Consider the following 21,897-nt stretch of genomic DNA (forward strand, 5'->3'; position numbering starts at 1 on the left):
TGTAAGCACCCCAAGGTGCGCTTACCGGAAAGATTCTAGCCTAAGTCCATCGTGGGTTGCAGCTGCCTGGGAGAGCTGAGCATGGCGTCTCTGCTCCAGCAGAGCTGTCGGGTCTCCCCGGAAGCAGAGCAGAGTCTGACCTTACTTCCTCTTCCGCCCAGAATTCTATTCTGTTTACTCCTCCCATCTATGTTCCAAGCTGAGGCCAAGCAGTTGGTTTATTATAACTTAACCAATGAAATCAACAGATTGATATATGACACTCCCACATCAACAACACGGGAAATTCACCTTTTAAGTCACTTTAAATTTACCATTTAGTGATCCTTAGTTCACAGGCAATCTTGTAGGACCACAGTCAGTTTGTACTTCTGGAACATTCTCTTTATTACTATCCTAGCTACTGTCACCTGCCATCTTGACATGGTCTAGGGTCATCTGAGGGAGTGTTCATAGGGGGATTGCCCAGATCACCGTGCTTGTGGGAGATTATCTTGATTATGATGCACGTGGGCGGGCTCCGCCCACTCTGGGCAGCATCATCCCTAGACAGGTAAACCTGAGCTTTATGGGAAAGGAGGCTGAGCATGAGCCAGTAATCAGTGCTCCTTTCTGGTTCCTGCCTTGATTTATCTCAAATGTGGACTGGTATCTGCAAGTGTGAACTAAAACTAGTCCTCTCCTCTCCCAAATGGGTCTGTGTCAAGAGTGTTCTAGCGAAGCCACGGGCCAGCAAAGCAGAACCACCACTCACCCCCACGGCTGTTCCGTAGTCACTTGTGTTCATGGCCTGGAGGAAGCGGCCCACACTGTGACCCCTTGTGCAGCTGGTTCTTGCTCACAGCCTAGTGCTTCAAGGCTCTCATCCACACTGTAGCATGTATCAGCCCAACATCCCTTTCTGGGGCTCAAAGATTGTTCCATGGTAAGACAGCACTATATCTGGTTATCACTAGATGGCCCAAGAGAGGCTGGTTTATGTTTGAAAACTCCTCGCCTAAGATCTGAGTTCATGTCCTAAGGATACCGAGTGGAGCAACCCACACCTACTTGTGTCGTCACAGGAGCACAGTGCAGGTTCCTTAGAGTGCACGCTTCCCATGCTCTGCTTTGATGCCGTTCCGGTAGACACCATGGTGCCGTTTTCTGAGAAACACTGGACAGCATTTGGAAGACCTTATTGATCATGGACTTAAACTTCCCTAAGTATCAGCCTGTCTCAAGACCAACCCAAATCTGGAATGAGTCTGAAAATATTAAGAATCACAGCAACATTGGTGTCGTTAAGGACATCATTAACCCTAGCCCTTGGGAGGCAGAGACAGGTGGATCTCTGTGAGTACAAGATCAGCCTGGTCTACGTAGTAAGTTCCCGGAGAGCCAAGAAGACTAGAAGACTACATAGAAAGATCCTATCTCAAAAACAGAACAAAATATAACTTCAGTAATACTTGGGTCCTTGCGCTGCATGCAAATTAGGTGCAAGGTGGTGTCTGTGAACAGAGAGATGCTCCCTTCCACCTGCTCCAAGAGCCAGCATCCTAATTCTGGCTTCCTCTCACCTGTATTCTTGCTTTCTTACTCAGGAGCCCTATTCCCTGGAGCTCCAATGAAGAGAGTACCAACCTGGGCTCTCTTTTTGTAGCTTTTTGTGACACCAAAGATCTTGCTTAGTCCATCGTATGTACTTAAGCACACAAATTTGTTTCTCCCACAGCCCTTGGCGAACTCATCACAGTACACCGTTCAATACATTTAATAAATTGTCCCCCGATACGCCAGGTCAGCAGCTAATTGAACTGACAGACAGCAATGGCAGACTTGAGCACAGCAATAAAAGTGGAGAAATTACTCGGAAAAGAAGCCATTTCACACGCTTCTGTCCCTGGGCACAAGAACACTTTAAAATAATTATACCTGAGACCCAGAAAGGAGAGCTTCTTTCAGATCAGCGCGGAGAATTTATCTCCGACACCGCAGCCATCCTGCTGAGGTTCCTGCTCAGAAATGACCTCTTTTGTTAGACGCACTCACCCCTTTTCTCTCATATTTAACTACCAGGCACACTGGGGGCAAGCTTACCGCACGGAATGCAGGGTTAGACATAAAGAGAGAATGAAGTGGAAAGGTGGGTGACTTGTAGGAAAATAAAACCCCACGACTTTTCAGAGAGAGGAAGTCGCTAAGGGCTTCTCACTGTACAGACAGGCATGGCTTAATATCCAGCTGTCTCCCAACTGCCAAGTCAAACAGGATTAGGAACAACTTCGGCTTTGAGAAGTCTGCAGCCAGAAAAGCCTTTTCTTGTTCGAGCCTATTGTGTGCTTTTGTGGCTGTATTCTTGGGATGACTCACACTCGGCCAATTTATCAACCCTGACAGAAGTCAGGAGTTATCAGCCTCATGAAAGCTCTCTGGGAACCGTTAGGCAACAACCACTTTTCCAGAAAAATCAGGCTTCCTGGCCAAGCTGCTGGGAGGAGGCTGATTTCAGGGGCTGCAGGTCTTATGGTTCCCCGTGGCTCTGTTGTATCTCTGGTCATGTGGTTCAGTCTCTCAGTTCCCTATTTCAGTGCAGGAGTGAGGAAGGAAGCGGAAGGGACCATCTCAGGCCCTGGATGAACATAGCTCAGACACAACACAACTGTGTGATGGAGAAAGCCCGCTTTGGGGAAATGCAGCGGGAAGCCACCCACATTTATCTCTTTAAATTGACTAAAAAAAACAAAAACAAAAACAAAAACAACAACAACCTAGAAGAAAACAGTATATCTTACACGATATCGGTGCAAGGAAGACTTCCTGAACAGGACTCCATTTGCCCAAGAATTAAGGTCAGCAATTAACAAGTGGGACTGCAAAGAACTAAAAAAGCTTTTGCACAAGTTAAGAAACAATCAAGTAAAGAGGAAGCCTGCTGAATGGGAGAGCATCTTTGTCAGCAATGCATATGGCACAGGATTAACATCTAGAATATATAAAGAACTCAGAAAACAAAGACTCAACCCCTGCAACCCCAATTCATTCATAAAGTGTTCTACAGATCCGAACAAAGAGTTCTCAAAAGAAATATCTTAAAATTATTTGTCACTCTTAGGAATTAGGGGAATACAAATCAAAATCAAAATCACTTTGAGACTTCATCTCACCCTAATCAGAATGGCAAAGAGCAACAAAAACAACCAACAATAAATGATGATGAGAATGTGGGGAGAGGGGGTACCCCCACTTATTGCTGGTGGGATGGGAAACTTGCTTCACCACTCTGGAAAGCAGTGTGGATAATTCTCAAAAAGCTGAAAAAAAATAAATCCGCTATATGATCCAGCTCTACCACTCCTTGGCTTGTTCCCAAAGACTCAACATCCTACTTCACAGACACTTGCTCAGCCTTGTTCATTGCTGCTCTTTCACAATAGCTAGGACATGGAAATGAACCAAATGTCCTTCAGCTGGCAACAGGAGGATGAAAATGTGGTACCTCTACACTATGGGAGACTATTCAGCCGTAAGGAAAAAAATGGAATCATGAACTTGGCAGGTAAATAGATGAACTACAAAAGATCATTTTGGGCGAAGTAATCCAGACCCAGAAAGACAAGCGTCATAAGCTTTCTCTCATCTGTGGTTCCCAACTCCAAGGCTACAACACGGAGGGCTGCTGGAACCAGGAGAGTAAAAGGGGCTGGCGGGATCAGCAATAGAAAGGGGCATAGCAGGTTATGAGATCTGAAAAAGGAAATGGACAAAACAGGGTGTGTTTTTACTTGAGGGAGAAAAGATGCCGATACAAAAGGAGATGGAGAGAGGAGGGTAAAGAAAGAAATCACAGTAGTACTTACGGAAGATTGCATTCATATAAATCCATGTATACACATGTGCATATATAGTTTAAATGATGTTATCCTGCTTGGGCTGACAGAGCTTCCTCCATTAGCCATAGACTAAAAAACTCCCCAATACCAGGCCTAATAACCTCCCTTTGAGTTGTCAGTCAGGAGAGTCCAACAGACTCCCCAAACAATATGGGCTTCTTCTGTTTCCCTTGATTACCTCCCAGAGGTTGAGGATAAGTAGTTAAAGACAGCATACACTTCAGAAATCCCACTTTGGATACAAGACCTAGAGGACCCAAGCTGGGTCTGACTTGAAAGTCTTCTCCCTAAAGACAAGTTTTCATAGTAGCAGAAGGAGCTATGAACCTTGCAAAGGAGAAAGGCGACCAACAGTCTACTCAGTGATGGTGCCTATGAACTACAGTGATGATCAGCATGCCAACCCCAAGGCTAAAATGGTGTGCTCACATCTCGGTGGACATAAGGACTGTTCAACAAGAGCATGATGTGGTAGTGTCATATATCAATCTGTTGATTTCATTGGTTAAGCAATAAAGAAACTCCTTGGCCCTGATAGGTTAAAACATAGGTGGGAGGAGTAAACAGAATAGGATGCTGGGAAGAAGAGGAAGTGAGATCAGACTCGACAGCTCTGCTCTGGAGCAGAGACGCCATGCTCCGCTCTCCCGATAGCTCTGCTCTCTGAGGTACACGCGATGAAGCTCCGACCCAAGATGGACATAGGTTAGAATCTTCCTGGTAAGCGCACATTGGGGTGCTTACACGCATTATTAGAAATGGGCTAATCCAGGTGTGAGAATTAGCCTAGAAGAGGCTAGATAGAAATGGGCCAAGCAGTCTTTAAATGAATACAGTTTGTATGTTGTTATTTCGGGCATAAGCTAGCAGGCGGCTGGGGTGCTGGGGACGCAGCCCCGCCGCTCTTATTTCTACAAGAGCAGACCTGGTACTAGAAACCTAGGCATCTATCTGGGGCTAGTGAGGTCATGGATCTTAGAGGTGTACCCACATTTGCCACTTTACTAAATCAGCATGCAATTCTAAATATTTGTCCTTGGACCCACAGATAAGTGTAGCTCCCGCTGATCATCAAAGACATCTCTCTTTGTAACACACAGGGACCCTTAAAGAAACCACAACTGGCCCAAAGAAGAGAATAAGTTACTGTGGGGTTCCTAGATACATTTCATATGTCTTCAACACAATCCTGAGCCCAAGGTCAGGGAACATTTTAGGAGAGGGGGCAGAAAGAGTATAGAGTCAAGAGGACAGAAAGTCATCTGTGAGATTATGTCTCCTAGAAATGACAGGGAAGCTCCACCCATGATACCTCAATAATATGGCTGCCTAAATAAGACATGAATGAGGATGAGCCAATCAACATACTAACATAGAAGGGGAAAATCTCAAGGGGACCCACTGCAGGCAGTTAAGATACACTGGGAATGGCATCATCCAATCAACCAACAAATTAACCAACCAATCATCTATCTTAGTTAGGGTTTCTATTGCTATGAAGAGGTACCATGTCTGTGGCAACTCTTATAAAGGAAAAAATTTAATGGAATGGCTTACAGTTTCAGATGTTTAGTCCATTATCATCATGTTGGGACATGCTGGCATGCAGGCAGACATGGTCCTGGAGCTGAGAATCCTACATCTTGATCGGCAGGCAACAGGAAGTGAACTGAGACACTGGGTGTGGCTTGAGCATATCTGTATAAACCCTTCACCTCCAGGCCCAGCACCTACGTGCAACCAAGTGGGTCCTAGAGTCTGGCTGGCTGGCAATGTTGGCACCCCTGGGCGATTGGCCTTGTCTTCATTCTGCAGTCTGATGGGATTGCCATGCTGCTTGTGGGGACCATCAAGGTTCAGGGCCTGTCTTCCTTCCTCCTCATTCTTAAGGGGCTTAGAAATGCTGACAACACTCATCCTTGGCTTAGTAAACCCCCTTGCTGATACTCCATGCGTCAAATTCCATCACTGTGGCTTTTCAGCTGAAGAAACTGGAGTTCAGAGAGGTGAGGCACCTTACCAGGATCACAGTGAAGCAGAGCTGGAACTGAATTCAGGGTTTCTGAACAGAAGTCCGCCATATTCATTCCCTAGGCCTCTAATTACTAGGGTGGTGGTGGTGGACATGAGCTGACTCCATTTTGCTACCCGATGGTGTATGGCTGGATATGAAGAACACTGGCTCAGAGGATGGACTGGAACTGCATCTTTATATTTCTGCAAGAATAGCAGTGACTTCATCTGAACCGATGCTGACCCAGGGGGTCTTGCAGATGGGCTACAGAAGGCTAAGGAACACACAGGCTGGGGTGATGGCCCCAGAATGTCCTCACCTCAGTAAGACATGGCTGTGGTTAATAGAAAGCACCTGGGACACGGAATGGCTCCATCTGCAGAACATTATTGTTCATGGGCTAAACATGCGAACTTTAACTTCTGATCCTCCTCTCTGGAACCTAATGAAAGTGTGAATCCAATTCCCCAGAAATTGAGTAAAGACACGGTAACTGTGCTGTGGTGAGGTGAGCCACGCACGGGAGGCTTCTGGATGCTACCACGGTGGGTTTCTCACTTCTGCGTTGAGTAGATGTTTCCTCCAGGAGCAAGTCCTGAAAGCTGAGAACCCACAGGCAGGGACGGGTGGCGTTCAGACTGAAAAAAACCTCTCTTCTCGGTTGGTTTGGCAGAGGCCCCCCGTGTCAGGTGAGCTGCTTGGTGTTTGGTTAAATGGAAAGGCTGCTGCTTGTGGGGTTTTCCAAGGCTGGGCGCTGACAGTCATAAACAGGCGCTGTGCTTAATGAGGGGTGATTTATACACCTCAAGTAAGAGGTCGTTTTCTGCTGCTGCACCCAACACACCTGCACAGCCCATGCTTATAAGGAGGAAGGTGCATCTCATCAGACCTGGTGGGTAAAACAGCCACCACAGAGAAATCTGAACCCAGGCTAGGGCAGGAATCAGCACACATCCTGTTCTGGCCCCACTGGGCAGCTCTTGCAGGGGTTACCACCAGGGAATACAGGAACGGTGAGGGGAAGAGCTGGAGGCACCAAAGCTCACTGGCACCTGGTGAGGGGCAAGAGGCTGGGCTGACAGCCAGAAACGGAGCCTAACCAGGCAGGGCCCGTATCCTCCCTGACCTGCAGTCTTCTTGTCTGAGAGATGGAGCTGAGTGTGTCTGTGTTCTCAGGGCTATGACAATAACACAAGAAAGACACCAGATGAGTGTAGAGCCGGGGAGAGGTCAGGTGGGGGTGTCTCTTCATATGTTCTACAACTACAACACTGTACATGTTTTCTGATGTGCCTCCAGGAAAAGCCTCACTGGGAAGACCCTACATTCTGCAGAGCAAACTGCTCTCATCTCCCTAGTCTCCACAGAGTGCACGCAGAATGGCAGCGGGCCTGGCCTCCTCATCCTCTATGTTTACTTGACTCTTTTAAGTTTGTTTTAAAGTTTTCCTCTTGATTATATTGAGTCTGTTCTTGTAAGCTATTGTAATCCCTCTGTATAAAGACATGGTGCACACAAAAAAGGCAAATGGAGGTGGTGCCAATTCTAGGTTTGATAAAGCGATGATGATTAGACAGGTTTTTCCTCTAGAGAGTTAGTCATTAAAATATGAAACAATGATTGTGTTTTAATTGTCACACATCGATTCATCTACTCATCCAATCATCATCTACTCATCCATCCATGATCCATCACCCATCCACCAACCTACCCATCAATCCAAACAGCCATCCATCCCCCCCCATCCGCCCAACCATCCACCAACTGCCAACCCACCCATCTTTTCCTTATCAATCCACCCACCTCTCCATCCATCCATTCACCCACCTATCCACTCACCCATTCATCCATCTGCTCACCCATCTCTCCCCACACCTATCCATCTGCAAACTCTCTACTCACCATCCATCCATCTACCCATCTGTCTACATCCATATACCTCCCCCAACCCATCGAGATGCTTGCCACCTGCCCATCAATCCAATCACCAACACATCCACCCACCCTTCCTTCCAGGAAGACTTATTGGTTCTAGTACGTGCTGGATGCTGTTCTAGGTGCTGGGGATTCAGCAATGGATAAAACAAGTATCTGATCTCATGTGACAGATGAGAATTTTATGGTTCCTTCTGGATAGCATAATTACAGAGAGGCCCAGAAATAACCCGTGCCTTCACGTCAAAGCTGTTGCCCCACTTTCTAGAAAGAGGAGGAAACCATGTGGGGTACAGGCATGGGAGGGAATGGGGTCAGGGAGAGCTTCAGCGGTAATGTCTTTACTAATAAAGTAAAGATTAAAGAGGCCACAACAGAAAATAATTCTGCTGTAGTGATGTAATTTGAAGGAGTTTTGCAGTTTTAAAATGGGGCTGTCTTCTGCCTCCCAGAAGTTGCACAGGGACACGGCTTTGTCCTAGGAAGACCTTTGTCCTAACATGAAGTCCAAATATGGCCATGGCTACTTTCATGTGGCAAACATACTAGGAGGTGACTCAGCTTTAGATCCCCGGGCTTCAGCTTGGATGGGTCAGAAACTTTGTGACTTGGTGGACATCTGAGTGCCAGTTCTCCTATTTTGAAAACGGACACACTTGTGTCTTCTTCACTGACCCAGGGCAGCATAAGTGCCCTCCATTTCCAGTGTCACTTGCCCTGGACTGGATACTTAAGGAGCAATGCTTTCAAAGTGTCCAGCCCAAGAGAAAAGGACAATTCTGCCATGCCCTGGGACCATCATACAGTATTTGAAGTCTGAATTAACTACAGACAAACCCCTTTCTTTTCCAGTAAGCTGCAGCTCCTTACCCAGGCAGTAAGCAAGAGCTTGAGTGCTGTATGCTAATGAGGTCTTCCTGCCCTGTTTATATTCCTGCCAGGCCATCATCTCCTAAACTACAGTCAGGACGTAGCCAACTCTAGGATGCTGGCTGGATAATTAAATTGATTCTGACCAGTAATATTTCATCTTCCTGGAGCCCCCCTTTGCCATTAAGGCTTTTTCTTTCTCTTTGTCCCTGGATAAAGATTTCTATCCTTTATCCCACCACTTTGAGAAAAATGATGAGGATTTGATTAAACTGGGGGGAAAAAAAACAAAAAACAAAACCCCCCTCTCCCCAAACCTGCCCTCCTCAAATGAGATGATTCAGAGAAATAAGTGCCTTCAACTCCGTCTTTGCAAATCCCTCCACATCCAGAGTGTTCCAAGATCTTACACAGCTGCTCAGAGTTCAGAAGGGGGTAGATTTGGATGGTGTGTGTATTCTGTGTGGATGACTCTTGGGCTCTGGTACATCTTATCAGCCTCTGGGAGCTTCCACAGGAAACCACTATTCATTCCACCCCCTTGACATGCATTTTCAGACAAATCCTTTCAAAGAGAAATTCCATTTTAGCACGAGACGAGCTGGAGATGCTCAGGGAGAGGACAGCTTGACTTCTGCTCAGTCCCTTGAAGGCTCAGCCTGGCCTTTGCTCCCAGATGCATTTTCAGCTTACCCCTTCCAGATTTGGCTTCCTGCCCATAGGGAATGAAATTATCGGCCATTCTCATGAAGACTGAAGTGTGGTACCATGGTTGAGTTTAAAAATTTTTCTTTATCTCTTAGAGCAGTGTTTATCAGCCCAGGGGTCTGGAACCCCACAGAGGTAGCCTATCAGATATCCTGCATATCAGATATTTACATACACTGGACCAATAAAAAAATCCCCTCGCCACATAATAATCAAAACACAAAACATACAGAATAAGGAAAGAATATTAAGAGCTGCAAAGGGAAAAGGTCAAGTAACATATAAAGGCAGACCTGTCAGAATTACACTCAAATTCTCAATGGAAACCACAAAAGCCAGAAGGTCCTGGACAGATATACCGCAGACACTAAGAGACCATGGACACAAACCCAGGCTACTATACCCAGCAAAGCTTTCAATCACCATCAGTGGAGAAAACAAGATATTCCATGACAAAACCAGATTTAAACAATACCTATCCATAAATCCAGCCCTACAGAAAGCACTAGAAGGAAAACTCCAACCCAAGGAAGCTAACTGTACCCACAAAAACACAGGCAACAGATAACCTCACACCAGCAAACCCCAAAGGAGGGAAACACATAAACACTACCACCGAAAAATAACAGGAATCTACAATCACGGTCATTAATATCTCAATATCAATGGACTCAATTCACCTATAAAAAGACACAGTCTAAGAGAATGAATGCAAAAGGAGGATCCATCCTTCTGCTCTATACAAGAGACACACCTAAACCTCAAGGACAAACATTACCTCCGAGTAAAGGGTTGGGAAAAGATTTTCCAATCAAATGGACCTAAGAAACAAGTTAATGTTTAACAAAATAGACTTCAAACTAAAATCAATCAGAAGAGATGGAGATGGACATTTTATACTCATAACAGGAACAATCCATCAAGAGGAAGTCTCAATTTTGAACATCTATGCCCTAAATACAAGAGCACCCACACATTTAAAAGAAACATTACTAAAGTTTAAATCACACATCAAACACCACACACTAATAGTGGGAGACTTTAAAACTCCACTCTTACCACTGGACAGGTCAGCCAGACAGAAACTTAACAGAGAAATAAAAGAACTAACAGATGTCATGAATCAAATGGACTTAGCAGATATCTACAGATCATTTCACCCAAACACAAAAGAATATACCTTCTTCTCAGCACCTCATGGAACCTTCTCCAAGACTGACTCGGTAACAAAGCAAACCTCAACAGATACAAATGAATTGGAATAACCCCTGTGTCTTATCGGATCAGCATGGTTTAAAGTGAGAATTTAACAACAACAACACTACTCTCAGAAAGCCCACAAACTCATGGAAATTGAACAGTGAACTACTGAACCACTCCTGGGTCAAGGAAGAAATAAAGAAATTAAAGACTTCTTAGAATTCAATGAAAATGAAGGCACAATGTACCCAAACCTATGGGACACCATGAAAGCAGTGCTAAGAGGAAAGTTCATAGCACTAAGTGCCTACATAAAGAAAGTGGAGAAATCAGATATATACATTACAGTTCGTAACAGTAGCAAAATGACAGTTATGAAGCAGCAAAGAAATAATTTTATGGTTGGGGGTCACCACAATACGAGGAGCTGTATTAAAGGGCTGCAGCATTATGAAGGCTGAGAACTACTGTCTTAGATGAACATACAAGTGCCTACAGATGGATGCTATGGTACCCAGGTTAGCTTAGAGAGAGTAAAGAAGATGCTCATTGATGAGACCCTCCCATACCTACAGAATCTTCCAATCAGAACTCTGCTCTTTTCAACTTGCCGCCTCCAGATCCCTTGCCCGTCGCTCCACTACAAAGAATGCCAGTTTTCTGAAATCAAGGATCCTGCCATCCGTGCGCATGCACGTGCATGTGCAAATGTGAGTGTGTATGCATGGATGAGTGTGTATGAATGTGTGTGGGGAGGTCAGAGGTCAACACTGGGTGTTTTCCTCAAACATTCTCCAACTTACTTCACTTCTTTCACTGAACCCAAGCTTGCTAATTGACTCGACTAGCAAGTTAGAAAGCCCCGGGAATTTCACTGGCACTGGAATTACAGGTACCCAACGCTGTGCTCAACTCTGTATGTGGGTGCTGGGGACCCAAACTCAGGTCCCCAATACTTGTGCAGCAAATATATTACTGACTGAGCCATCTCTCCAGCCCACTTGGTTGTTTATAATCAATATATCTTAATTAGAAGTAATACGTTTCATTATGACATTTTCATATGTGAACATATTTTAATCATATTACCCCCTTCATCTTTTGCCCCTGGCACCCACTGTCCCCCACTCTTCCCGGCTAGCTTCTCTTATACTTTCATGTTTTCTTTTTGCTGCTGGTTTAGCGACCCAGTCAATTTCACCAGGGTGGCTTATGGGAGTATTGAAGGTCATCAGTAGAGAGACCACTAAGGAAAATGCCTTTCCTTCCCTCATTGACTCCGTCAATTAGATAAAACTCAGGGAGGGGCGGGCCCTATAAGCCTCTCCTCACTCCATATACAGGAGTGTGGCCCTACCGTGTGTAGATTTTGTGCAGGCAATCACAGCTACAGTGCCTTTAAGAGTCAAACAGCCATTCCATGCTCAGAAGGCAGCATTGTTTACCATTGTCCCAGCTTCCTCCTCCTCTTTCAATTCTTTCTGCTTCTTTTTTGTCAGTGTTCCCTGAGCCTCAGAGGGGCCGATGTCGATGTCTCACTTGAGTTGAACATTGACGGGTCAGTTTCTTCCAGCACTTGACCAGCTGCAAGACTCCAACCTACAGGGGTTTTGTTGCCTGGTTCTTTCATTTCTCTCTACCACTATAAGACAAATCCCCTCAGCATCCCCCCTCCCCCCACTCTGGGCTTTGGTGATTAATTCACCCGCTTGCTTAGGAAGTTGCTTTCTATCTGAGAAAATTAAAAACACCACTTTCTAGACAGGGTTATGGGATCATAATGGGAACCACACAGATATGAGTCTGTCCTGCTATGGGTGTATACCCAACATCCATCAAAGAGCGTAATGTGTGGCTGATTCCAATGCATTCCTCCCAGACTGCCTAAGTGCCTAGCTCTCAATGATTTTTTTTTGTAAAAATTAGAGGAATCAGTGGCTCTATTTTTGAACATAAATCTTAACATTCCAACTGTAGCAAGTGATATTTACTATCATGCTAACTCCCAATGTGTTCTTGCCACTCCGATATCCTTATTCCTATGAATGCAACACACTCAACCCAGGAAGACCAAGAGCTGCAAGGAGCGCCTTAATGGATGGACGCTGCTGAGTTTAACTCCTACACAACCCCCACCCCCAGACTTCACATACAAAGAGTAATTTCCAAGGCAGGTCTTATGTGCTCAGTCTCCAAAGACATAAAACACAAGGCCCTCACGGGCTCCCGGTAAATAATGAGACAAAACCACAGGGAAACTCCCCCAGCTAGTGCTACCGCGCGCAAGGAAATCAGGTGCCCTGGCTTGTACAGGACCCTGTTCTATGCTTGTGTTTGCAAGACTCCCAGTCCCGCATGTCAGGGTTGAGGGTTGGGCCATGATTTTAGAGTTAGGGTACAGGCATACTGTGTGCAGGGAAAACCAGGGACTCTACAGGACACACACTTTAGTCCATTTCTGGTATTTATGTCTTTTTGATTCTGAGCTCTTATTATCAAATCTGCCCACTAATCTATCTCTTTCTGAGTGTCCTTCAGGTTCAGGCTTCAACTAACCAGCATCTCTGATACTAGTCATCCATGGGTCAGTCAGCAGGGTGGAAGAAATTAGAGAAAGGGTGGTGGTGTTTGAATAGGTTTAAACCCAGAAGTCCTTCCTACAGCTCAGTGGGAATTCTGAAAAAGGTCCGACTTCTGTGCTTGCTGTCCCTGTGAACGAAATGACACCCATACTCCTTTGTCTTTGGGGGCGATTTATAGTTTACAGAGGCAAATGATCTCATTTATCCCACTTCCCCTCCTCTCCCAGGGACCCCATGAGGCAAGGGAACCACCACTATGAGATAATGCTGGAGCAGCCTGGGAAATTCCACCATAGGTGATGGATGACAGGGGATTGTCTGGGCTCCTTGGCTTTCCCCTCACTCTGGGCTTTGGTGATTAATTCACCCACTTGCTTAGGAAGTTGCTTTCCATCTGAGAAAATTAAAAACACCACTCTCTGGACAGGGATGTGGGATCATAATGGAGAACCAAATAGAAAAAGATTTACCCAAAAACACAAGCTCAGCAAAAGAGAAAACTCTGACATTGCTAATAAGGAATAAATCAGATAAAGGCCATTAGCAAGCCCCTGGTGTGTGTGGGAAGCCCTCAAAATGTTTTGCTGAGCTCTTAACAATATCATTCCTACCTGAGGTGTTCGGATATCTCTAGGGTAATTTGGCTTGCATTACTCGGCACAGCCATGGACACCTGCCAGCAAGAAAGACCTCACACAAAACCCCAAGAGTGCTAGAAAGCATGCCTGCAAATGCCTGTGATCTTTCGGGCTGTAGGGTCTTCCTCAGCTGAGCACTCCCGACACAGTGCTTCCTATTCAAGAGGATGAGTGGGTGGCGGGCTGGCTGGGAGGCAGGGGAGACATACAGATAGACCTATGCATTTTGCCAACAAGGCTCACAAAGGCCCAGGGGTTTGCTTCTCTGCCTGTGTGCACGAGAACCCTTGATTGGGCCATTGGGTCAGAACTGGGATGACATGGTCTCTTCAATCTAGACTTGACTTAGACTGTCCTCTTCCATTTTCTTTGATCAAAAATGAGAAAGCACGAGCTATGTCAGCCGGCAACGCAGTTGGTCAGCGGGGACCCTTCCTGGAGGTGTGTGGGTAGATGTATTAGTGTCCGCGGGATAATCAGGGGGATGAGGCATGGAGATCATTTGCTCTGTCCTCTGAATGAGTTCCTCAAGAATGAGAAGACACAGAGACCACCCTGCGGCAGGCTAGCTCCCACCAGCTCAACCTTGAGCCACTCCACACACTCTCCAGGGAGGTTGGCCCTATCTAGGCCCCCAGGACAGTGAGACAGAAAGTGCATTCAGGCCTCAGACCAACCTCACACCCCCAGCAGTGGCTCCTGGCTCTAAATTCCCAGCTGGTTCTTCCCCTCTTTCAGGGTTTGTATACAGAGAATGTTATGTTTCAGTGGGGCCAAGCTTCCTCTCAGAGACTACCACTTGGCAGTCTCTAGCAGGCACATTCAGCCTTGTGACATTGTGACATGGTGACATGATGTCATCTAGAAAGTTCACGCTTGAGAACTGCACAACTGAGTTGTAAAAATAAAATTGCAAAAAGAGATACCTCATCCTGTTTTAAGTGGGTATACAATTTTGTGTCGAGTCAAGTTCATCTCTGTTTTAGGTTGCATGTAGCCTGTGGGCCAAGGGTGGGCCATGCCAAGAGCTCCCCGGTAGTATGGCTTTAAACTCTCTTCGCCTTCAGTTAGGTCCTGTTATCACTAAACAAGGCCTATGTGACCCTATTCAATTATGTTTAAGGCAGAACCAGGAATGAGAGGTTGGTCCTGCAGGTTTGGAAAGCTCATGAGGGTAACCTGAAGCAGCAGTAACTTGCGGCGAAGGGCAGGGACCTGGGCAGTGGCTCACGTGAGGCTGCAACGCTTTGGTACGGGCTGTGTGGTTTAGCCCAGCCTTTGATTGGTGGCCTAAAAGCCATTGGTAGGAGCCCCTCTGGGGGCTGTTTGCAAAGTCAAGACTACACTCTTCAGTCCATCCTTCTTCTTGCAAAGGTGAGACTACATTCTTCAACAATCCTTCCCTCATCTGGGCCTTAAGCTAACAGGCAGCTAGTCTCTCTCAAGCCGTGATTTCTCCTTGGCAGCAACGCCTCCCAGAACCCAGCTGTTGGGTCATTGGGTCAACACTTTGGCCCCTTCTGTCACAATTCAACAAACTTAGACAGGAGACTTGGCTGGGGAAGCTTCATGGGAGAAGTGTCTACAAGGTCTTGGGTTTTAGGACAAGGACAGGGCACCATGCCCAGAGTGTGCTCTCCTTTTCTAAGCTTGCCTAGATCAGCCCAGCTTGGGACAGGCTCTTAGAGTTGTCAGAAGATACCAGGTGGCATCTGAGTCACCCTCACTCAAGGGCTTCAATAGTGGGGCTAGCTTCTATGTTTTCTGGAGAAACCGAGTCTCAGGTTGCAGAAAATCATTGAATGAAATGGAATCACCCAATCTTTGGAAGCAGGAAAGTCATTTCGTTCAACCCCCTGAGGTCTGGTGAAGTGGTCTGCCAACATGGATACTCTAATCAACCCTCACCCCCATCCAACCAGAGGCAAAAGGCACCTTCTACCCAGCATGCTTCAGGATGTGATCATCTAGGATACATGACCCATTTCAATCTGTAGGGTGAATTCCCAAGGCCCTCAGAAGCCTGGCTCCTCCAGCCGATGTCGGCTGAAACCGAATGCTCAAATCAGAAACATGTGCTGAGATTGTAGGATAATTTGTGATTTCTAAATAATAGCATCCATCCCCACCGCATCCCAGGGAAGAGGCCAGCCCTTGTGCTATGTGGCATTGAAGCTGGCTGCCCATGACTCGCCAGAACACACAGTCTACACTCTTGCTCCCTGCGCAGGAATTTCTTTCGAGAAACTTCTATAGATTCTTTAGTCAGAAAACTGGGCGGGGAAGGGGCGCGTTTCCTCTTTTTCTAAGATGTTTCTCAGCACACAATTCAAGCTGTGCACCGGGCAGTCCTGGGCCACTGGAGCCTGGCACTTACCCGGTGGAAGGGTTCATGATGCAGCCTCCTTTGTCTGCCGCCATTCTGCAGCTACAGCCCCTCTCCAGGGTGTCATGGTTCATTCCGAAATTGTGGCCCAGCTCATGTGCCAAGGTCACGGCAGCGCCAAGGGGGCTGTCTGAATGGTCCTCGAGGGAAACACAAGAGCGCACACTTACAGTTCACATCTGCTTGGCCTTGTCTCCCCCATTTTCTCGTTCCTTGGCATTTTCCCATCATTAACACTTGGTTTAGCTGAATTCCCCTTAAGGCCCAGTACAGAGCTTTGCTATCAACTCTGAACATGGGAAGTAAGTTGGCCAATTTCATTAAGCCCGTTTGGGGGTTCTCCTGTCTCATGGATATGTGAGGATTCTTTGCTGATCTCCCCTCTGATAAACACTATTGAGAGGGGCAAAAAGTTATTCCTAATGACGGAAAGAAAAGGCTACCTCATCAAGAGGATGCTGAATGGAAGATGCTTTCAAATCATCCCTGAACAGCTAGACTCAACCCTCTTTGTTCCTTTCTGCCTGGTAGGGGAAGATTCTGGGCAAGTTTTTGACAACACACAATAATAGTTGATCATGTAACATAATTCATTGGAAAGCTGACTGAACTAAGATTATAATTCAGTTATGTCTCACTCTTGCTGGCCCTTTAAGTTGACCTTGGACATAGAGAAGTTCCCCTTCTCTGATGGAGCCGCCGAGGTTCACATTAACCTTTGGCTACCATTGCTGGCCGCCTCCAGCTTACTGGAACCCTTGGAGAGCTTGGCTCGAGTAGACACTTAGAAACAGCTAAAAATATAGTTACTTAACTGAATCTAAGTCTGATTAGTTTGTAGATGTGATTTACAAAATTCTGCCAGCGGATGGAGCCATGAAAAAGGTGTTCGGACCCCTGGATAAATGAGTACCTTGCTTGAAGTTTGGTTTGCGTTACCCAGAAAAGCGATAACAGGTTTTCCAAAAACATATCCAGAAGAGAGTATGATAATGTGTTTTAGAAAAAACTCTTATTTCTAGACTTCATGGGGACTCTGGGTAAAGGTGTGTCTCCGGGAGTGCTGATGTGTTCACTGGTGGCACTACCAGGAGCAGGGCTTTCTCACTGGTCTGTTGTCTGAGACACAAAGACGTGTCTAGGAAGCAAGCTGTTCTTAGACCAGATGAAATCCCTGATAGGTTGCCTCATTTCTATCTCACAGTTTCCTGTGGTAGGAAGCGTCGTAGACACGTATCAGGCAATAATCCTTAACAGTGTGCCCTGGTGGAGAGCACGGTGCTGCTGGAACATGTGGAGGGCAGGACTTAGTTAGCACACGTGTTGGTACAAAATTCTCAGAACTCGTTCCTCAGGCATACTCAGCAGCTGGTTTTTCTGTTCTGTGGAACGTTACAGCTTTGTTTCGAATTGTTTAAGCTATTTTACATCATGCTTAAGTGATTATATGACTCTATCTTAAGGATCACTGGTAATCCCTGTAGACCGGCTTACAATGAGGAAGAACACATCTTTTTGTGTGTCTTTTTGCATGTCCAAATCAAGAGGGCTTTTTGTCGTTGCTGTCTATGTTAGTTAGATACAAAGACGTGACTTTAGATTACTAAACGCAACAGTTGACTGTATCTTGAAAAAATGAAGAAAGGGTCTTGGAAGTCATATTTTTAGGTCTCTAAGGGTTCCTCTATTTCTGTGAACTACTTACTTTCTGTACATTTGGGGGTCATTGGGTATGGGGATGGTCACAGCTAATATGCATGAATCCAACTTCAGGATGCGGGGCAATGGAAAGCTAGCGTAGATGTTTTAGGTCTGGGCAGGATGTGGATTCTGTTGCCTACAGAAGTTAAAGTGACTGCACGATGGTATCCACACCCTATCTGATATTTCTCTGCAGGATAAAAAGGGCGTGTGTAATGAGGATATTATCTGCCATCCAACTGGTGGAGACAATTTTTAAAAATTATTTATTTTTAATTATGTGTGTACGTGACGGTGTCTGTGTGTGGGTTTGTCCATGTGAGTATAGTAGCCGTGGAGCCCAGGAAAGGGTACTGGGTCCTTTGGAGCTGGAGTTACAGGTGGCCAGGAGCTGCCTGACTCAAGTCCTGGAAACCAAAGCTAGGTCCTCTGGAAGGGCTGCATGGTGAACTCTTTATTGCCTAGTTATTTCTTCAGGCCCCTTGATCTAACTTTGGTCATGACTTGATTCTCACGGCACGACTCCCAAGCTGCATCTTTTCTCATCTTTCTTTCACCTATTTAGGATGAATGGTTTTTCTGTATGATTGTAAAGAGGGAATCTTAGTACTTGCTTCCATAGAAATACTGCAAGGGATATTATTACTCTGTCATGTGGGACACGGGATGTTTGAGGCCCATGCAGGGCAGGACCCACTTTGCTTATGAATTCCATTTTGGCTCCTAAATGTATTTGTGCCAGTTTTAAGTGGCAAAGTCAGTAGCAACTAACCATGGAACCATGAAACTGAAAATTACTCCCTCTTAAAACTTTACAGTCTGTTCTAGGAAAACATAGCTGCGATCTGACTCGAAATTAACCTGGCACCAGCAAAACCCAAACTTTCCAGTGACTTCCATGGTGGAGATCACCGGCAGGGCTTCCATGTTCAAAAGAAACCTGAGAGGGGATGGTTCAAGCCAGCAATCCAGCGAGTGGGTGCAGGCCCTCCACATAGGCTACCCACACGGTGCACGCTTGCATAAATGACCTACCACTGCTCCCAGACGGGAGGAAAAATGTTTATGTACCGTCACTAGGAAGATTAGATTAGGCAGTATGTAGAGAAAATAACACTCAGCAGAATGTAACCGTTTCCACCCTTTGCTACAATTGAGTGCTCACAGACAGCTCTATATGAAGGGTGGGGAGACAGTCAAGGCTTCTTGGGAGGGCAACAGTGTATTTGTTTAATAGAGATGGAAGGGCAAGGCTCTGAGGAAACTACCTGTCTGAGAGACAGTACCATGGTGAGCACTAGATTATCAAGGGACCATCTGGTATGAGAATCCCTTCTAGAACTTTCAGGGGGGCTAGTGTGGGAGGGAGCCTTTCATTGGGCAGACAGTCCAAGTTCCTTCCATCAAACTCATAAGAAATCTCAAACATGCTTCTCGCTGTATTTCCTTTTACAAACACATATAGCCCCATACATGACAAAGTTATCCCCGTAAAGCAATAAACCTAGGCCTCTGCCTTCCAAGAATAAGTTATGATAAAGACAAATTGTACTCTGGCCAGAAGGTATGGAAAGCATTTGCAATGGTACGTAGTGAAAAACCTCAAACTTCTGACTGCTGGGCACGGAGGCAGAACCATCAAAAAATCACTAGAGCGGCAACATTTGGTGAGACCACAGTCTACCCCAAAAAAACTGAGCATGAAGGGCAACCCCCATGCCCCGACTCATCCCGATGCCAGGAAACATTCCTGGATTGAGATACTTGGACCAATAGTCCCACTTGAAGGAGCTACTGTCCTTCGCCTGCCTTCCCTGCGCACCATCTGTGTCCCCACGTGTGGGAAAAGAAATCATAAATATGGGCGGAGTAAGAGCAGAGGTAAATTAAGACAGCGTCACAGGACAAGAACTAATTTCAAGAGGTCCGACAAGAGTAGGGATTTCCTGGGGGGATTAATCAGGGAAGGCATTTCCGGGACCTCGTTGGCTTACCATGACGACTCCCCCAGACTGCTCTGCGGTGCACATGCTCATGATGGGTGCCATGCCGATGGTGGTTCCTTGGAAGTAAACCCCACTGAAAAACGCAAGGAAGGACAGTCTTTTTTAATCCCATGCATTAGGGATGCGTTCCCCAACGTTTCAAATGCTGCTAGGCGGGCCTGCCATTGAATGTTCACAGGAGGGGTATTTCCTGACTTGGGACTTTTATCTTTTTGCATTACACTTTACTTTCCCAGTGGCAAGATGGTCCCATAATTCTTGTTGAGTTCTGCTGTCCAGACTCAGACAGTGGTCAGGCATGACTTTGTGTTTGTAAGTTGCGGCCTGCCTGCGTCCTGATGGGCTGTAGGGAGCTGTTCCTTTGAAACAATGCCTGCTGATAGAAAGGCCGAGAAGTCGCCAGGGATCACTGTGTGCTAAAGGAAACAGGAGACAGCTTGGGAGATGTTCTGGTGGAGCCGGAGTTTGCTTCCCTGTGTAACTCATCATCGTTAGACACGGAATCCTTCAAAGTGTTCTGCCAATAAGGCTTTGGAGACTGAAATCGGCAGAAAAGTGATCGCTCCTCTAGAGCCAGTGGATAGCAAGTAATCACCCACAAAGCCTTGGCACCAGAGAGGAAGTTTCTGGAAGGGAACTTCGTGGCTTCAACGTAGGTGTTCTCCTATCTTGAATCTCAACCTGATCATGAATCTAATCAAACCAAATGACTGCTTCAGGCAAGTGTATTAATCCCAGGTTCATGCATTAAAACCTTAACACTGTATTTGTTGGACTCCCATAAAGTAATAATCAAGTGTCTTGGTCGTGTTATGTTGGCTGTATACCAACACAGACAATGCAGTTAGAGTTTGAAAAGTCAGATATGAGGCTGAAGAGATGACTTAATGGTTAAGAGTCGGCTGCTCTTCCAAAGGACCTGGATTCCATTCCCAGAACCCAGATAACAGCTCACAACTGTCAGTAACTCCAGTCCTAGGGGATCCAGCTTCCTCTTTTGGCCTCTGTGGGCATCAGGCACATATGGTGCATAGACTTACATGCAGGCAAACACTCATATGTGAGATACAATAATAATTACAGTTAGATATTTTCACAGTGACTAATTGGATAGAGTAGCAAGTGTATAAATACCATTGTTCCTTGTAGGTGTCGTAATAACCAGGCTAGCTTAATATGAAACAGCAAATTTTAATGAGGGGATAGCTTACAACACCAGAGATCCAGCGGTGAGCAGGAGATACAAAAAAGAGAGCAGCAGGCTCATGCTCGACATTTTTATATGTAAACATTAGCCGGAGGCAAACACGCCCCCTAAGGGGGCTGGGCTATCCCTACAGTTCCTTCTGTTTCTGTTTCTTTTTTCTTTAGTTTACTGTTTCCTTTTTTATTTTCTTCTTTTATCCATCATCTCTCTATCTATTGCACTAGAGCCATTCCTTGTTATCTATGGGGATTAGATTATAATCCTCCGAGAGTACTATAACTCATAGATACTCAATTTCTTGCATAAAATGGCATTGTGCTTGCTAAAAAACCTATGAGCCATATAATTTAATCTCTTGATTATTTGTCCTTAATGCAATGTAAATGCTCTGTTAGTCATTATACTGAATTATTCAGGGAGGACCGGGATAAAGGTCTGTACATGCTTCATAAAAGTATAACCTTTTCTCGGAACATTTCTGGTTTAAGGTTGCCTGGATCCACAGGTGTGGAACCCTCAGATGTAAAGGGCCAGCTACACACCCAAACTCACAGCCATTGTATTTACAGCTGTTCGTATATGCAGACCATATGAATGGTTACAACCGTACATCCAAGAAAATAAGCAGGTCAAAGAAGATGTTAATTTATTTCCAGATGTTTAGCTTGGACAGATTCCTTTAGAGAAAAACAAAACAAAACGAAAAGAAAACTTTCCAACTCAAAGTATATGAGATGGACTTTTAACAGAGCAGGATTGGTCAGCGCATAAAATG

General features: G+C 45.7%; 1 protein-coding gene across 1 annotated transcript in view; it reads right to left on the reverse strand.

The window, feature by feature from the left end:
* Nucleotides 1-21,897, reverse strand: part of Adam12 (ADAM metallopeptidase domain 12) — a 312,949-nt gene that overhangs the window by 56,367 nt on the left and 234,685 nt on the right. Inside the window, exons 10-11 of the mRNA XM_050137344.1 lie at nt 19,904-19,988; nt 16,200-16,348 (exon numbers count right to left, since the gene is read on the reverse strand). Of these exons, the coding sequence (XP_049993301.1) occupies nt 16,200-16,348; nt 19,904-19,988 (234 nt within the window). The remainder of the gene's footprint in view (nt 1-16,199; nt 16,349-19,903; nt 19,989-21,897) is intronic.

The sequence above is a fragment of the Alexandromys fortis genome, unplaced genomic scaffold, assembly GCF_014885135.2.
Source record: "Alexandromys fortis isolate MF-2015 unplaced genomic scaffold, M_Fortis_MF-2015_v1.1 scaffold_3, whole genome shotgun sequence".
NCBI lineage: Eukaryota > Metazoa > Chordata > Mammalia > Rodentia > Cricetidae > Alexandromys > Alexandromys fortis.